We start from the raw sequence: 19,588 nt of genomic DNA, 5'->3' as shown, positions 1-19,588 counted from the left end.
CAAATGGATATGTGATACATTTAAAAGAAAAAAGAATGATTAAATTGATGAATAATTGATTTTTCTAAAAATGTGATTACTTAATATGATTTAAATGAAAATTGCATGGGCTGATGTGAGATAATTGTTCTATACAAATTCTTTTTTCTTTTATATATAAAAAGAATTTCTTGATAAAAAATCACTCGTTAAATCGATGACCGGGAGAAGAGTGTCATTTGTTCATCATTCATTAAACAAATTATCATTACAAATCTAGTAATCTATACAAATTAGTGGATCATACCACCAAGCAGAAATATTCTCATCACTCAAAAACATATAATGAACGAGTTGATTTTTTGATATCAAAATATGATTTTTTAAATTTGTTAAGTTTAAAGTTCCAAGCATACTATATGATCAACCTTTAGAACCTGTGTAACTCTCTTAACCATTGCACACCTAGAAGAATGAATTTAGCCTCCAGAAATGCTAAAAATTGAGCAAGTCTTGACTGCTAAAAAGTCCCCTACATCGCCTGTAAGACGGCCCCAAACCCAGCTTTCTCATTTAACCGATCAATGCACACATCAAAGTTTAATTTGACCATACTCGACTAAGGTTTGTACCACCTTGTTGCCGTGGAAACAACACCAAAATTAATACCAGACAACTGAGAAGAAGAAAATCATTGCACCATATCATTTGCATGGTAAAATTAATTTCGGATGGATCAAATCTTCCAAAAAAAAATGAGTACAATTCTAAAAGATTCCATATAGCCATGCGAAGCAAATTCAACAAACAATCTCCCTACAAGAAGCTGGTATTAAGTTGGTTAAAAAAATCAAAGACACCACAAGCATAAGATCACTGCCAAAATAACATGAAACATCAATCTGAATACCAACCAAAATACGTTAAACCTACTTAGCTAGTAAAAAGTGATTAAAAGTTGGGAGATCACTTCCCTTGCCTTTGGAATGCACAATCGGTTTCATCCTGTGTCATCCCACTAGAACCCTTCTACCCTTGGATCTTCCTCTAAATTCCATCCTTACTGAAACTAAATGTAGCAGATTTTGATTTACCAAATTATACCAGTAAGCCTAAATAAAACAAATATTTGACTGTCTCGAGCACCAATTATGTCCTCTATTTCTCGTCCATCTCCAACATTAATTTGTATTCTTACTTATTGTAATAATAAAGCACTTTTATCCACATTAACATTCAAGCCAAAACACTCCGCACAATTCCATATTATTTTCTTTTATTCTAAAATTTGGTCCCTCCATTCGCGAAAAAATATTAAACAGCCACTGTAAAAAAATTTAACTTCAATATTAAAAATAACAAATATTTAAATATACATTAATATTTATATAATTAAATTTAAATAAAAAATTTTGTGATGCTAACCCAAAGTTCTACCCTTATGACAATTTTTGGACCCAATGTTTGTTAAAAAATATAATAGAAATTCGTATATTAAAAATCAAATTACATTTTGTTTTATTTATTTAAAAATGAAAAAAAATTATATTAAATTAAAGAGTAAACTAATCATTTGTGCTAATACACAACAAGTTTTTTACCATAAAAATAGATAGAATTTTTTGATTAAGTTATGCTATGAGTTCCTTACTTTATGAAAGTTATGGATTTAAACCCTACACTTTAATTTGTTCTATTTAGTTATTGTACTTTTTAAATTTTAAAATTTTAATATCACCGAATAATATTTGTTAAATTTATTAAGTTTTATTATTTCTAAAATATATATTTGTAATGTTATGTCAACTTATTATTTCCATGTATTATTTACTGAACTTTAGTTAATGGATTAACGACTATCATTTGCGTCAAGATTAAAATTTTAAAATTTGAAAAGTATAACATAATAATCCTATTGAAGAATATCAACTAAACCTACAACTATAAGTATAACATAATATTAGTAAATAAATTTAACCAAATGAATTTAATTGTGCTATTGTGTCAGTCAGGACTAGAATTAATTGATTCGAAAAATATAAAAATTGAAATTGATGAAATTAGAATTAATTGATTGGAAAAATATAAAAACTAAAATTGATGAAATTAAAACATAAGAATTATACACAATTAAAACTAATAGAAGTATTTAACCGAATTTTATGAGGAATACCAGTTTACCAATATTTTTAATTTTTGAAGTGCAATCCTCCTCCTCCTTGTTCCTCCATGCTACTTTCACCCCAGAATTTTTGTTAGTCTTATAAAAATAAAATGAAAAAATATTGAAGCAGAAGTATGGCGACGATAACTGCTACACAACAACACCACCATCCGACATCGCTAGAGGAAGTCCGTACGCTTTGGATAGGAGACCTCCAGTTTTGGGTCGACGAGTCTTACCTCAACTCTTGCTTTGCTCACACCGGCGAGGTTCCCCATTCTCTCCCTTCTTATATACTCGTAATCTTTCTCTATGTCTAGATCATTCTGGGTTTTGTTCTGTCGGTTTTTTTGAATCTTTTTCTACAATTTTGAATCTTTATGAAGTTTTCTTATCTTCTTAACATTCTTTTGTTTTAGAGGAAAACCATAAATTGATATATTATTTGATCAAGTATCGAGTTCGATAACAATTCTATCAAATTATTGTAAAGTTACTCGTGAAATCAAGAAGCTAAAAGTTACCGTTTGTGCCTCAAATTATAACTTAAATTATTTTAATTGCACATCGCACTCGACGACAGGGGTTTTTTTTCCTTTTTTTTTTAAAGCAATGTGATAACTGAATAATGATTTTAATGTGTGAAAGCAATTTGGCTGCTACTGCAAAACCTAGAGGCCAATAGAGGTTTGTAATAACCTATACTTTAATCAACCTGATTTGCTTTCTGCATCAGCATTTTGGATGAGCACAAAGAAAGTGTTTGGTTAAGAATCTAAGCAGTACTTGGTGGATCAGGCTTGTTGAATTGATATTGATTAAAAGATAGGATGTTCTATACTTTATTTTATCTTGTCATGTTGCTTAAACCTCCCTTGTTATACATACCTTTGTTGATGTAAGCAATTATAAAACTTGTGGAAACTCTGGAACTTTTTGAGCGTTGGTTACAGAAGCTCGCAATAATTTAGTAAAGTTAAAGGTCAAGTAGCATCAGATGTTATCATTTGACAAAGTTTCATTTACTGTATTTGTTGCCTTCTTTTAACTCAATCATTGAGGTCTTTTAATAGATGCTGGATTTGAGATGAACTACTATTTCCATTCTTTGCAGCTAGTCTCCATAAAAATTATTCGCAACAAGATCACTGGCCAGCCTGAGGGATATGGGTTTGTGGAGTTTGTTTCTCATCAAGCAGCTGAAAGGATACTGCAGACTTACAATGGTACACCAATGCCTGGAACTGATCAAATGTTTAGGTTAAATTGGGCATCATTTGGCATTGGAGAAAGACGTACTGATCCAGGGCTGGAGCATTCTATTTTTGTTGGGGATTTGGCATCCGATGTTACAGATTATCTATTGCAAGAAACCTTTCGAGCTCACTATCCATCTGTTAGAGGTGCCAAGGTTGTGACTGATCCAAATACTGGACGCTCAAAGGGTTATGGGTTTGTTAAATTTGCCGATGAGATGGAGAGAAATCGTGCTATGACTGAAATGAACGGTGTCTATTGCTCAACTAGAGCTATGCGAATTAGTGCAGCAACACCAAAGAAGACCACTGCTGGTTTTCAGCAGCAATATGCTGTTGCAAAAGGTCATTCTTTTCCTTAACTTTGTTTGAGAAAAACCATTTCCAGATTTATTTACTTTCTTACTTGCTTCCAAAATCATGTTATCCTTCTGTGTTGTCCATTTCCATCACAGGGTTGTCCTCAAATTTATGGTGCTAGCATTAGTGCCATTTTGAATAGAAAAGTGCATCATGCATGGTGAAAAAGAGGCATCACTTGATAAATTTACTACTGATTTTTATTTTATTTTTACTTTTTATGGTGGTTTGGTGAACCTTGCATTAAAGAGTGACAAATGAAAGGCTTTCATGAAAGTTCTTGTAGAATCAATAATGAAGGTATCATATTGTACAAGTCAAATCATGAATTTTAATTGCATCCAATCTCCAAAAAATTCCAATTATTTCAAGCATTCCATTTTTGAAACATAATATTTATATGCGATTCCACTTTTTTATTCTTAAGCAAGTCCTCAAGCAGGGCTAGTTGATCCATGATTTATGTTTCATCTTTCATTGCCTACTTGTTTGTTTTGAAAAATATGTCGATCAATTGGTTCTTTTCTAATTGAGATGTATGAATTCATGAATCAAATCTTATTCCAAGATATTTACATGAGATTCCACTTTTTTGTTCTTAAGCAAGTTCCCAAGCTGGCTTAGTTGATCCGTGATGTATGTTTCATCTTTCTTTGCCTTCCTTTTTTTTTTTTGTTTCGAAAAATATTCAATTCCAATTCTTTTCAACTGACTCTTTACTAATCGAGATGTATGGATCTGTGAAGCTATATCTATATAGATCATATTAATTCTCCCCATCTGTGTTTGCTGTCCTATGAGTCTTTTCCATGTTGTGTATGGCATTGCCACTCCTTTTGGTAGCTTCCACTAACAGTGAACTGAATTTGAATGCCATACTTTGATCTAGATGTTTTTGGTATGCCCTTAATAATCAATGAAATAAATATATTTTATATTCTTTGAAGATCATGTCCTTTTTTTGCTACTTTCAAATATTACTATCCAACTATATATGTAATATATGTCCCAAATATGTTTATGAATAAAACAAGTCATGCTACAATTCTTTTCTTTTCATGGCTATTTAGATTTATTGAATTATTTTACCTTTTTTGTTAGTTTAGTTGAGATGTGAACATGATGAATATCACCATGTATGCTTGTTTGGGGTGGGTGGGCTAAGGAATTGAGTATTTGTGCCAATATCTTTATGTACATTGGTCTTTGATACTTTAGCTGTATTGGATATTAGGCACATGTATGTAAAATACACTTAACCATGGTTTTTATGCAGCTGTATATCCAGTTCCAGCTTATACAACTCCCATGCAGGTGCTCCCACCGGATAACGATAATACTAATACCACAGTAAGTGAGGTATACTCAAGTTATTTTAGAAATTATCTCTTCTCTTTGACTTACTATCCTATTTTATGAAGATTTTTGTTGGCAACTTGGATCCAAATGTTACAGAAGAGGAGTTGAAGCAATTCTTTTCACCATTAGGAGAGATTGTTTATGTCAAGATTCCTGCGGCCAAAGGATGTGGTTTTGTACAGTTTGCAACCAGGTAAAAACAAGTCAAACCATGATTACTCTGATTTCTAGAAGTTGTTTTCTAGTTGTTTCTTTTAGGGGGTAACAGGATGTGAGGTAATCAATTATGAGCTATATATTTTACTTCATGACCTTTTTATCAGAATGAACCAAACAGATATTGAAAAGATTGCCTTTCACATGCACCATGGTCATTTTGAATTCTGGGTCATGCCATTTGGATTTATGAATGCTCTTCAACCTTTATTTGACAACAGTCTAATATATAGAGAGTCTTGGGAGGAACACCTTCATCACTTCAGTAAAGTCTTGGAACTCTTATGTGCTCATCAGTTTTTCTTTAAAAAGATGAAGTGCACATTTGGTGCTAAATAGATGGTATACTTGGGGCACTATTTAGCTAGTGGAGTTTTAGCGATCCTAGCAAAATCAAGGTAGTAATAGATTGGTCCCCAGCACATTCAACCAAAGCTCTTAGGGATTTCTCGGATTGGTCGGATATTACGAAAAATTCATCCAAGATTATGGATAGTTAGTTGCACCCTTGACCAATTTACCAAAGAAGAATTCTTTCCATTGGAGTTTCAAAGCTGTTGGATCATTCAATCAACTCAAGGCTGCTCTCTTCATTGCCCCTATCCTTAGGTTGCTGGATTTTATACACACCTTTATGGTAGAATGTGATGCTTTAGGGAGAGGAATTAAAGCTGCCCTTTGACACCCCATTGCTCTTTTTAGTTGAAATTTGTTAGATTGCCATTTCAAGTAACATGCTTATGAGAATTAATAGGACCGCCAAGTAAATCCAGAACTAGGCACCTTACTTGTGGGGCACTGATCACTGCATCTTCAAATATTTGCTAGAGCAACGATTAACTACTTCCCCACAACAACATTGTCATAGCAAGTTGATGGGATTTGATTTCAAAGTTGAATACAAGGTAGGAAAACTAATGTGGCAGGTACCTTATCTCGTAGAGATGAAGAAGGCATATTTATGCAGTATCTAGTCCTTTAATTCCATTATTTGCTACAGTTTGAAAGGAGATAAATGCCTTGAACACTCCCAAGAAATGTGGACCAAAGTTGAGCAAGAGGATCTCTATACCCGTGGGACCATTAGAGAGGGCCTCATTATGTACAAAGGGAAGGCATATTTCTTACTGACTTTGATGTGGAACCTCGTACCTGAATTTGAGATTGAAAGGATGAACTAAATTAAAAAAACCAAAAAGGTTGCACCTTAAGGAAGTAGTTGTAGAAAACAATAACTAAATCTGGAAATTTTCAAATGTGGTAATCTATAAAGAAATCAATAATTTAAATAAATAAAAAGAGAAAATTTGGAGAGGAAAACTTGTAGAAATTGGTTTAAGCAAGGTTGCTAGAATGGTAACTAACTTTCGGTTTTCCTTGATCAATTAGCTTTGAAATATTTTGGAAAAGAATAATAAAAATATGATCTAAAGTTAGCAAATTTTCAGAATTAACGAAAAGAAAACAAAGATTGAATTGGAAGTGAAAGAAAGAAATCTTCAAGTAGTTGCGATTTTGAGGGGTTTCTTGGAATCCAAGTATGGTGCTGCCGATTCATGAAGATAAACACTTGAATTTCTGGAAAATTAAAGAAATATTAGAATATAAAGTAATTAAAATCCTATAATTAATGAAATAAAGAAGGTGAAAAATAATGGAAAGATGAAATCGTAATAGAGTATGAATTATGGAAGATGGATGCATATTCGATATCCACTTGAAATTGGAATAAAGATTCTAACAAACTCAAGGAATAGCTATCTTGGCAAATTGAGGAACTTAAGCATGCATCACACTTGAGCATGCCTTTCCTAATCTTGTAAAAGAGAGTTCAACTTTCAGTTGCTTGGACCTTGATCTAGTACTGAGACCTTTAGGAAAAATTACCTCTTTGTCTTGGACTTGACTAGATGAGACACTTGAGCATGCATCACGCTTCCCCTCTTGTACTATAGTATCAACTTTGCATGGCAGCACAAATTAAGGGGTGCAAAGAACTTTGTAATGAAGTTGTTGAGACTTTTATTGCGAAAGCATGAATATAGATAGTCAAACTTTTGTAGAATCCTTAGCCACCTGTTAAAGGAACGAAGTAGAGAACTTACATCCATCTTTCAGAGCCACCAAAAATTCCTACCTACATTTGGAGTGACATTTCAACAGACTTCATTGTCGGTTTGCCAAAATCCAGAGGGAAGTTTGTGCTATTTGTTTTGGTTGATGGATTTGCTAAATATGTATTTCTATGGCATATCCATCCACCGCTATTACTATTCTCACATTTTTCGTTCACCAACAATTTTTGGAAGGAATTATTCAAATCAGGCAGTACTTAATTTTACCATCAACAAAATATGGTTGGATGAAAGTTGTCAACTGCACAATTGAAATATCTCTTCATTGTTTTGTAAGAGACAATCCATGAAGTTGTATTAGGTGGATTCCTTGGGCTGAATATTGCTACAACACTGCTTTTCACACAACCCTCAAAATTTCACCTTTTCAAGTAGTCTATGGTCGTGATCCTCGCTTACTTTCTCACATTCCTGGGTGTTCACGAGTCCTTAATCAAAAGGGATGAGATGTTGACTGTAATCTGACATCGCTAATTGCAATCATAGAATCGCAGGAAGACTACTTATGACGAAGGCCACCGTGATCTTGAATTTTTTCTAGGAGAATGGGTTTGTTTGTGCCTACAACCCCATGACAGACTTCATTGAAAGGTAGGGCACACTCCACACTCTCACCTAAGTTCTGTGGACCTTTCGAAATCATATAGCAAGTTGGCCTTGTGGCCTATGAGTTGGACCTCCACCTACTAGCAAGATACATAATGTGTTTCATGTCTCTTTCAAAGTTTTTAAAGAAAACCCCCCAGCTTCCAATCCTAGCATGCCCCCACTATTGGATGGCAAAAATAGTCCCCAACCATAGCATGTTTTGTGGTCACACCTCAACTGTGTAACGTGAGAAATTCTAAGCAAAGCAGGACCACTGATGATGTTGCATGGGAAATTGTTCCATAATTCTAGAATGCTTACCCTCAATTTGAGCTTGAGGCAAGCTTTTTCTCTAGGGAATAATGTTAAGCATGCATTTGTTAATCAAGTCCACAATTGAAGACAAATAGCAAAAAAATTTCCCAAATCAAAGGAATTGGCAGCAAGAATCAAGGGATTAACAAGGATTTGACCAAACCTAACCTATGGAATTCTGAATTTATTTTGCTAGCAATTTATCTCCTATATTTCTGCAATTTTATTAATGTTCTCCTTTTTAAATGATGTAATATAAAGGCCGTCAACAAGGGTAAATCCATCCCCTTAGAGGAGGATCTTTCAGCTGATCGTTCTATGAGTCAGTCCTATTCTTGTGCACACAAGCGAAGCACATTTAGCTGAAGCTAAGTTTTATGCAGAAAGTGTTAAAAGAAAGAAAATTGCTCAATCTGTGAAAGCATGAGTTGAAGAAATCAAAGAAAAAGAAGAGGAATTTGGTTTCCTTCACTAGTGAAGATGATGAAATTAATCGAAGTTAAAAAGAAATAATTCTTCCCTCACTAAATTGAAAGAATCAAAAGTTCTTAAGCCTCAATTGAAATGATTTGTTAGGCCATTAGAGGAACATCCTATCGAACTTCAGGATTACTTTCTTGGTCCTAATCACTATAAACTACTTGTCGAAGCTAGATATAAACAAGAGAATGTTGCAAATTGTTTTTGAAAGACAGAAAAGCCAAGCAAAGCAATGAAGTTCAAACAAGACCTGTCAAGTCTAGTGAAAGAAAACTAATCATGTTGGAACTTTTAGGGAAAGACTTGGATTTTCTCCAATGAGATTAAAAATTGATAAGATGCATATATGTGGAGAAGGTCTTGAATAAGAAGATTAGTTGAAGAAAAGAATCCATGATTTTGACACAAAAATTGGGTATGGACAGGCTACAGTTTTCTTTCCCATCAGACATCAGTTGAATAAAGATGAAAGATTTAGCTGTAGAAATAGAACATTGGATTGATAGAGTGCTTTTATCTTGGTGCTGTATATTAGTCAAAATTTTCAATTGTCTTCCCTTTCCCTTTGTCAGATATAATGCTTAATAACTTGACTTTCACTACTTGTCATCCGCAGGACATCTGCAGAAGAAGCTATACAGAGAATGCAGGGGCAAATGATTGGTCAACAAGTTGTTCGCATTTCCTGGGGTAGGAGCCCAACAGCAAAACAGGTGATATTTCATAGATATCAAATTCACTATTTGATTTAGTTATATGAAAAAAATTGATATTGGTTTTCTTTGTGTCCTCTAAAAACATCCTCCCCATCCACTGCAAAAAATAAAAAGAGAAAAGCTGTTATTTTATGGCAAAATTGGATAAAATGGACGATGGATGAATATATAGTAATAATAGCTCATAATTTATCATATATATTATTTAAACTGCTATTACACGTAAGGTTTAGATGAATATGGTGTCTGTGGTCGATATTCTTTTGAAGTTATGCTTGTTATGCTTGCTTTACTTGAAAATAATTGGCATTGTCCTTTTTAGGACTTACCTGGTGCCTGGGGTACGCAAGTTGATCCAAATCAGTGGAGTGCCTACTATGGCTATGGACAAGGATATGATGCTTATGCTTATGGAGCTACCCAGGATCCGTCTCTGTATGCATATGGTGCATATGCTGGATATGCCCAATATTCTCAACAGGCAAGAGATTTTGATGCATTAGTGCACTGTATCTAAGAATTTTCCATAAATGTTGTCTCATAAAATGTTAAATATCAATATTACAAATAATTTGAACATGTTGGTAGTTATCTTAAAGAATGAATAATGCAGGACCGGGGTATCACTTCATGAAGCCAAACATTTGTGCCACTGCTAGTTTGGCACTTTCCAAGCTTTATTAATGATATAGGTTCATTTAATGTGTTTTTATAGAATCGAGAGAATCTTCTCCACATTTACATTTCTTACTCTGTGAAAACCACATGCAATGCACCGAGAAGGTTTGAAGTGTAAATTTTGTTCCAGTTGCTGAATCTGAATGCCCTCAAGTAAAAAACTAACTTAAAATTTCATCAAGTAACTTGATATTTCTGAATGTCATTAGGATAGTTGCAAAAATTTGGATGAAACCTAAATCTGCTTAATATTTACTACGAGATTTATGATTTTGATTTGCAGATTGAAGGTTCTCAAGAAATGGCAGCTATAACAGCTGCTGTCCCAGGTGTAGAACAAAGGGAGGAGTCATACGATCCATTGGCCACACCTGATGTTGATAAGTAAAGTTTCTCTTCTCTGGCTCTATGATTAACTCTGGGTTAATTGTTTCTTGGAAAACTAATTCAACTCTAATTGTTATTGCTAGGTTAAATGCTACCTACCTCTCTGTTCATGGAAGTGCCATAGTAGGTCGGCCCTTATGGCTGAGAACCTCCTTTTTGCCACAAGCTTGAATCTCTTCTTTCCCCGTCTCTTTTACATGGCTGATCATCAGCACCTCATGTGGTCACATGCATCATTCAAGCCTTTAGTTGGCTATAATTCTTCTGACATGAGATAAACATAAATGATTGGGTTTATAAAGCCTGATGTTTTCTGTTCACATTCGGCACAACTGTAATTCCATGGAATTCCCCTAGGATGAATATCGACAAATTTCTATATTGTAGCTTTTACTATTTGTTTGACATTTTTCCAGAATTGGTCTCGATATGTATTCATGTGCAGATTAGATACTCTTAAATGAATAGGAAAGAATAATAACATCAAATCGGGGTGGAGATTTTAAGCTTTTCTTGATGGTTTTCAATTTGTTCTTGCTGCAACTTGTGAGTGAATGAAAAACAAAGACAGAAATACCTTACAAAATGGTAAGAAGCTCTCTTTATACCCTCGGCAAAGCCTGTTTTTATTCAGTCGATTCTATAAAGGTTCCAAAATAGATTGCCCCAGTTTAATCCACAAAATATGTGATGGCCGAATGTAATACCACATACTTAAGCTTAAATGTTATAGTTGAATCTTGAGAAATTATATGCGTTTATTCGAAAATTAGAAACTTGAAAACACAACATGAAACAAAACTTGACATGATATTTTTAGTTTTCAGTGAAAAATACTTTTAAAGTAAACTCATTTTATTTGCTGAAAATGCTTATAAAATCACTTGGTTTTGTAGCAGAAATTTTCTAAGTTAAGCATAGTTTTGAAAACTGTAGTTTAATTTTGAAATTTAATATATTTCAATTTGAAATAAAATATTCTAGATACGATAAGGTAGTTCAAAATGAAGAATAAAAGTCCGAAATAAATAACAGTCCCCAAAAAGTCCAAACAGTCTAGTTGAATATAATGCTTAAACTTAACAAAACATAAAAACAACAAATTTTAATCGAGCTCCTGCTATGCTGATCTGTCCTAAGTTTGTTGATTACCTAAGAGAAAAACATACAAAAAGTGAGCTTACGAACTTAGTGTGTAACACATTCCAAGCAACTGTTTGGATATATAAATTAATAGATACATTATCAAATGCACGACCAGATATAGAATCACATGTTTTCTTAATCAAATACAAAATCACATGGATTTTTAGAATCAAATACATATTCAGATGTATAATCAAGTCCTACTCCCATATGTTACATACTATCTTCGTCCATCCCTACACATCAAATAGGGTATCAAGTATCAATCCCCACACACCAATAAGTGAACATATGTCACTTTTCAAAAGTAGTGCAATCAAACTGCTAGATAATAATATGCGGTAAACCGCCAGAACAGATATATGTGGCTAAGCCACCAAATTAGATATATGTGGTTTAAAACCACTAGAAAAGGTAGATAATTAAACTGTTGCACTTCCTCCGTCACATCATATCCCACCTCAATGCACATATAATACTAACAGATATTTAATATACAGATGTGATTTATGCTTTTCGCATTTAATCATGCTATTAGAATTGCCAAAATGCAAACCATACATATATATTTCACATACCATATTCACATCATATACAGAAGCATACTATGAGATATCATGTTTTCAAGTCTAATTTAAATAGTATGAACCCTATGGAGAGGTTATTTACAAACTATAGATCAATACAACCTTAGGTAATAATTTTTTGAAAAATGGTGTCGGCCCATTTTTTGAAAATTTCCCCAGGATCGAATTTATATATGATATAAATTTAAACACTCTGTAGGGTCCCTACTGTATAAATAAGACTTAAAAACATGATATCTGATAGTATGATATTGTAAGTAATGTGGAAAGGTATGTGAAATATATATGTATAATCTATAAACTGATAATTTTGATGGCATGTTTTTGTTTTGCTATGTTCTATATGAATATATGATGTCTGATTTTGTTAATTTGTATATATTTGAATCTGTTATATGACCATGCATGTGACTTCATGGCAAAACAAATTTGTTTTTGTTGAAATTTGTGACACATCTGTTCTGCAAAGCGTGAAATTTCAAGCCTTTGATTTTTGTTATTGTACAATTGCATGTCTTACATATTTTTCATTTAGATTATGTTTATGCATGCTATGTCATCGGGTTGGGATAATATGTTAAGGAGGAAGTTTTGATAGTTTAATGATCTGCATGATCTGGTGGTTTAACCATATTTCTGTTATGGTAGCTTGACTGCAGTTATAGTGGCTCGACCACACATTTCTATTTTGGCAGCCTGGCTGCAATATAGTAGCTTGACCACATATATATGATCTGGCAGTTTTAACGACAACTCTGGTGGCATTATCCACAATTATCTATTGGTGTGTTTTTGGATGAACGAGTTCTGGGAAACTTTAATTTGGTGTGTAGCGGAGTTGAGTAGAACGTTTTCTGAAAAATCTGCATCATGTTTTCTGAAAATATTGCATGAACATAATTATGCATGCACAAATTTTGTAATTCGAGTTTGATGAAATTCTTTGTGACATTTTGATCTGTTTATTATGTTATTTGTGTTTTCTCAGTAATTTAAGTATGGTGGTTCATGTTTTATTAAAATTATTTTAGATGTAATAGGCCAATTTTGGCCTAGGCATGAAAATAAATAAAACCAAATAAATAAACAGTCCATTAATAATCCATTATCAAAGTCCAAATTACATAAACTTAAAACCCACTACCCAAACTTTTCAATGGCCCAAACAAACCCTAACCCAAATTGGCCCAAAATAAAAAAATATCAGAACCCTAATTTCTACTTGCTCCGCAATTGGCCTCCAGCGCCTCCGTACGCCGTACGCCGTACACCTCCACGTAGCCAGCACCATACCTGCAAAAAAACAAAAGGGACAACAGCAAAAAAAAAGAACAAAAACAATTGTATTTTTCTTGTTTTATTTTTCGGCGGTATAAAAGCCCTAGGGATCATTGTAATTTTTTTCACGCACAAAAAAATCAATACGAACGCATACATAGATTTGAAAAAATATTCAGAAAAGTTAAAGGTGATTTCCATCTTTTTTCTTTTTTGGTTTTTGATTCATTTTCTTTTCCAATTATTCTCTTCCTTTTTTGTGGGTTTCCATATATTGTTTCTTTTGTGTATACAAATAAAAAAAGAAAGGGAGGAGACTTACCTTTGAGTGGCTTCGAATCCTTGTTCGCTTCGTTGAAATCGAAGCTCGGATGGGGATTCAAATGAAGTCGATGACGAAAGGGCGTTTGGGAATGGAATGTTTGGGGACTCGGCTGAATGAGGGAGATGGAGGCTTAGGATTTTGTTGTTTAGATTTTTAGAGCATCTAGATGCTTTATTATAGGGTTTTTTTTTTGAGTTATGAATAGCATGAAACGGTACCGTTTTGTGCTTGGGATCTTAACTTCTAAACGACGTCGCTTTGAGCCCCTGGATCCACGCGTTGACCCGACCCGGGGAGGATCCGCGCATTTTCCATTAACAGGCAATTTGCGCAATTGGTCCCTCTTTTTTTGCACTAACATTTGATTCAGCCTCATTCAATTCTTTTTATTATTCTTTTAATTTTGCCCTGGAATTTGTGCGTTGTTTTAATTTGGTCCGCGCCTCAACGCAGTGTTTTGGGATCTGGAATATTTCCAGATTTGGTCCCTGCGCATTAGCACACGTTGCGCGCTGGTCCCCTTTTTTTTAATTTCAACTGTTCATTTTATTTATAATTTGTCCCTTTCATTTTAATTTTATTTTAATTGAGTTTTTTTATTTTATGATTCATTATTGTTTTTAAAGATACACTCAACATTCATTTTTTTGATTCTGGTTTACTTATTTTTACATTTTTTGCTACTTTGATGATTTTATTTTGTTTTTAAAATCACTATTGTAATGTTTTTATATTATGTTATTATAACATTTTGTATCATGTTTCGTATGAATATTCTTATATATATATATATATATAATTCATGATAAAATTAGTTTTATTCTACATACACTATTAATTCCGTGGTATTCTCTACATATAATTCCTTTTAAATTTATCTATGTATACATATGTTTTTCAAATCTATTAGGTATGTAATTCATTCCTTAAGAATATACTTTATTATATATTTTTGCTATAAAAAAAATCTTACATGTTTTTATTATATATTGTCGACCTTAAATGGATATAGCACCTTTTTAAATATTTCGCGCATTATATGAATCAAATTTCTTCTTTTCTTTTGACATTTATTTTAGTAATTATTTATATTTTTATATTCATGCAAAATATTTTTAAATTCTAACATATATTGTTTATTTGTAAACTTTTCACAGTTTTTGCATTATTTGGTATTGACTCTTAATTTCCATATTGTTTTGTATATCATGTGTGTTCTATAGATTTCATATTGTTTTATATGTTATTATTTCATGTTGTTAATTAGTTTTTTGGTGTTACTTTCTTAATTTTATTATTTTATGTCTGAGAGCTTACTGTAGTTTGTTTTGATATGTTTCTTTAATTGGCTACATTTCTAGTTTTCATTATTTCGTTTATTAATGTTGAGATATGAGCTCATTGCTATGGTGTATTTATTAATTCGTTTTTATGTTTATGCTATTATACTTCGTGAAGTATAGTACATTATTCATGTATGTTGTCACATGCTTATAATTTCACCTCTCATTCACGATCATATTACGATTGAAATTTTCAACTTATTAATCCCAAATTAATTATTCCATTTTATTTCAAGTCAAATTAATGCGTTTTGAGCTAGTTCTACAATTGTTTATTTGAAAATTTACTAAAACAAAGGTAATGATTGATGTTTGGGAACTCGAGGAACTGTGCCCTACCGTGCTGGGTTTCGATTTTCCGTTTGTCCAAAATAATCAAATATTCCTTTGAAATTCCATCCGTATTTTCTAAATTCTAAAACAAGGCAATGTTCAATGTTTGGAAATTCGAGAAATCGTGCCCTATCGTGCTGGGCTTCAGTTTTTCGTTGGACCAAATAAGTGAACATCCTTTTGTAATTTTTAAGTGTATGGGCTTTTAGAAATCGAAATTGATCGTAGTTTCGAGGGTTTAAAAGATCGTGTCCTAACGTGCTGGATGTGATATTGTATTCCTTTGAAACAAGCGAATCTTGACATCCAACTTGAGTCATTCAAGTGTTTTAAAAGAAATCGTATTTCAAAATATTTTTTAGACATAAGGACATTATTTAATCAATTCGGTACCAATTTTGGGCGTAGCGAGGGTGCTAATCCTTCCTCATATGTAACCGGCTCCCGAACTCGTTTTCTCAAATTTCGTAGGCCAAAATTGATTTAAATGGAATAAAATATTTTATTAAGGTGATCCAATCACACCAAAATAAAAGATTGGTGGCGACTCCATATTTGGTTTTAAAAGTCGATCCCTGTCGTTTTCAAAATAAAAAAAAATGGTTTCGACACTAGACTTTCTAGACTTTTTGGGTTGTAAATCTATTTTAGACTTTGTTTTGGGTTTTTGTTTTGTTCATCGATTTTTGGTATTTTTAACATAAAATTTTGAAGTCACACAAGTTAACAAATTGAATTTCAATTTTCAACTAAAACTCTGGAAATTTTCCGTTGCTAAACTAAGAAAGTAATCAAGTGATTTTATTACAAAATAAGTGATTTCAAGTATGAGATTTCTAAAGAATGCACGAAAAGTTTAGCTAAAAACTATTGTTTTCTACCTATTCGTTTTTCTGAATCTTTGTTTTCCAAATTAAATAAATGTGTTACGGGAGCAAAGGGTTAAGGTTTTAAAATTTGTCTATGTCACCTTCACACTCGAGTCCTAACTTCTAGGCCGAGTGTGGGGTGTTACAGATGGTGGACAAAATTAAAGCACGAAACTATAGACAAAACCACGAAAATATGGACTAGAATTAAAAACAAAATAAAACTATAAAAAAATATTGGAGAAATTGTGACCAACAACTAGCCCAAAGGTCGATACCGCCGCCGCCACTGAAGCAAAGATTTAGTTTGAAAATTTTCAGAATTTATTAAATTAGTTTTTTAAGTATAAAGATATAAAATTAAAATATAATTAAATATATAAATAAATGTTGAATATGCGTATATGAAACTAATAATTCAAATGGGTGAGTAGTATATATTAAATTTATAATATTTTTGTAATATTAGTTTTTGTTTAAATTTTTTAATGAATTTATCCTAAAAAAGTATTAATTATAAAATATTTTTAAAAATATTTAACTAATTTAAAATCAATTATATTAATGTTATTTTATATTATAAATATTTAATAATAAAATAATACCATAATTCATAATGGTTTGAATATTAATATTAATATTTTATAATGTAAATAAAATTATTAATAATTTCTTACATATTATTTTATTTATATATTTTTTGTTAAATTAATTTGTTTTAATGTTAGTATTGTTAATATTTGATTTTTTTTGTAATTTCATGTTTATCTTTTCTTTACTTTACTTTAATAAATGAATTCAATTAACTCTTATTATAATTTAAAAATATAAATTTATTTGATAAAAGGGTATTAATATGTGTCTTTTTTTTTTTAAAAACTACATTTTAAGCTTAACAATTTAATATTTATTAGTTTAAATATTATACCGTTAAAAATTAATTCAATTAAGTACAATCTTAAAATAAAGAGAATTTTTTTAAAAATCAACTTTATATTTAATATATAAAAATTATAAAGAAAAAAATTAAACAAAAGGTTTAGAATAAATTAAAAAAATTAAAAGGAAAGGAGTAAAAGAGTAATTTATCCAAATTGTAAATAAGTTCTTTCGGTAGCAAATGTAATATGTCAAAAGCTATAATGTGAATGCGATTTTATTTCCTTTTCGTAACGTCATATTGCTATAGTGTATATATATATATGATGTGTGATTACCTAAATTTATATTAAAACAAATTTATTTTGACTCATAATACATGAATCGAATAGATATTTAATTTTCTTACCCCGTGCTATACATATGTTGATTGTATGTATTGGTTGAGTTACATTTAACTATTTCTAATTTTTTTTTAAATTTTATAATGCTTCACTAATAATATAATTATGAAATTAAAACATAATAATATATAATATATAATTTTAAAAACAGATAATAAAATGAATTAAAAAATAATTATTGAAAAGTAAAATAGTTATAATATAATCAACTAATTATTATTAAAATTATTATTATCATGTTTTATAATTTTTTTATAATTAATTGTTTTCATAATATTTTTAATATTACAGATGAATTTAACCATATATAATTAACTCATTTTTTTAAAATTTAAAATTTTCTTTTATTAATTCCAAATGTTTTATTTTGAAATTCCATTATTCTTCTATATGTAATTACCTTAAACTAATTTATTGCATCTAAAACCCCCAAAAAGAAATTATTCTTCGTATCAAATTATATAAATAAAAAAAATTATATTTATGGTATCATGTAATACAAAAATAAAACAGCAACAACTTTCATTTCCAAATAATGATGCAATATCACCTCTTAAATATCATTGTATAATTTTAAAGATTTACTTCCTATATTTAATTTGTTGACCATAATATTCTATTGTTAGTTATGTTGAATCTTTTTTAAATTTAAGTTCAATAGCTAGTTATTAAATATTTTTGTTAAATATATTGATGTTATATTTTAAAATAAAAATAAATTTTACTTAATAGTTATGTACTAAAAATAATTATTATAATTAACTTAAATTTAATAAAATAATTTTAAATAAAATATAAAAATTAAATTTCTTGGTTGTGAACACTCCAGGGACTTAACCTAAAATAATTTATCTACAAATAAATAAATGAAAAAGACAGGTGTGCCAGCCTCCCGTCAGTCACGGGATACTTTTCATTTTCGGTCACGGGGTACTTTGAATAATTTATATTCTTTCATTTTTCAGTCCTCCACCTTCTTCAAACACTTCAATTTCCTTGCAATATGTAAATGGATTAAAACAAAACAAAAATCAGATGCTGATCTATATATATATATTCCCTTCACGAGCACGTTGACAAATCATTATGCCAACTACTAATTTTTTCAATTAAAACAAACATTGATTGCGAAAGTTTCGCTATATATTCCCACTTGCACAATGCTAAAATTTCCAACCCATTTTCATTCCATGGAAGCAACAACATCGAAAACCCTCCTCATGTTTTGGCTACTCGTCACCTGCATTGCTGCAGTTTCATTGGGATCACCAGTGGAAACCCAAGGTTTTGGGGGATGCCTCATGTCGTTCGCAAGTGTAAAAGGTTGCGTTGAGGCAATCCACGAGGTTGTTTCGCACGAGAAGTTCGATGCACTCCAACCTAAATGCTGCAAAGCAATCATTAAGCTGGGCGACAATTGTTGGCCAATTGTTTTTCCCAATCAACCTTGCCTTCCTGTCTTACTCAAGACCGTTTGTAAGGTTTTAGGGATGGTTGTGAAAGTTGAGAATGTTGCAGCAGCACCTTGATAGTTTGCGTTGTTGAGATTTTAACTTCCTTGGATTAAGAGATGACACAGCTCTATTCGTTCTTTTAGTCTTTCAAATCTTAAAGAACAAGTATTCTTTTTACTAGTTTGCCACATCGCCATTTTTCTATTATCCCAAGACGTTAGTATATATAAAGTTAGGGAGGTTAGACATTTTTATAGAGTTCCTTGGAGAATATATTAAGCCTTTCAATTTGTAATTTCTGGTTTTTTAGTTGTTTTCTTTTGTAATTGGTTTGTAA

General features: G+C 31.4%; 2 protein-coding genes across 3 annotated transcripts; both read left to right on the top strand.

Moving 5' to 3' along the window:
* The first annotated feature begins 2,147 nt into the window (after positions 1 to 2,147).
* On the top strand, positions 2,148 to 11,144 carry LOC107953082 (polyadenylate-binding protein RBP47B'). Of its 2 annotated transcripts, XM_016888305.2 has the most exons (8): positions 2,148 to 2,412; positions 3,258 to 3,744; positions 5,036 to 5,109; positions 5,181 to 5,311; positions 9,469 to 9,565; positions 9,891 to 10,049; positions 10,530 to 10,630; positions 10,717 to 11,144. In XM_016888305.2, the coding sequence occupies exons 1-8, from the start codon at positions 2,278 to 2,280 to the stop codon at positions 10,802 to 10,804; spliced, it is 1,272 nt and encodes a 423-aa protein (XP_016743794.1). In that variant the 5' UTR covers positions 2,148 to 2,277; the 3' UTR covers positions 10,805 to 11,144. The 2 variants fall into 2 exon arrangements, with proteins under 2 accessions (XP_016743794.1, XP_040973789.1); XM_041117855.1 differs by lacking the exons at positions 10,530 to 10,630; positions 10,717 to 11,144 and adding an exon at positions 10,284 to 10,495.
* Positions 11,145 to 18,987: 7,843 nt separating this feature from the next.
* LOC107955862 (uncharacterized) lies at positions 18,988 to 19,326 on the top strand. Its single transcript, XM_016891651.1, has one exon. It carries the CDS (start codon positions 18,988 to 18,990, stop codon positions 19,324 to 19,326), a length of 339 nt encoding a protein of 112 aa, XP_016747140.1.
* The last annotated feature ends 262 nt before the right edge of the window (positions 19,327 to 19,588 follow it).

Source organism: Gossypium hirsutum, chromosome A07 (genome assembly GCF_007990345.1).
Source record: "Gossypium hirsutum isolate 1008001.06 chromosome A07, Gossypium_hirsutum_v2.1, whole genome shotgun sequence".
NCBI lineage: Eukaryota > Viridiplantae > Streptophyta > Magnoliopsida > Malvales > Malvaceae > Gossypium > Gossypium hirsutum.
This window is presented reverse-complemented; position numbering and strand designations above follow the sequence as displayed.

Bases quoted from the DNA above. Each gene is read 5' to 3' on its own strand.
- LOC107953082 (XM_016888305.2), top strand. From the start codon at position 2,278: ATGGCGACGATAACTGCTACACAACAACACCACCATCCGACATCGCTA. The intron at 2,413-3,257 runs GTTCCCCATTCT...CATTCTTTGCAG, and splicing joins GCTTTGCTCACACCGGCGAG to CTAGTCTCCATAAAAATTAT. The intron at 10,050-10,529 runs GCAAGAGATTTT...TTTGATTTGCAG, and splicing joins ATGCCCAATATTCTCAACAG to ATTGAAGGTTCTCAAGAAAT.
- LOC107955862 (XM_016891651.1), top strand. From the start codon at position 18,988: ATGGAAGCAACAACATCGAAAACCCTCCTCATGTTTTGGCTACTCGTC.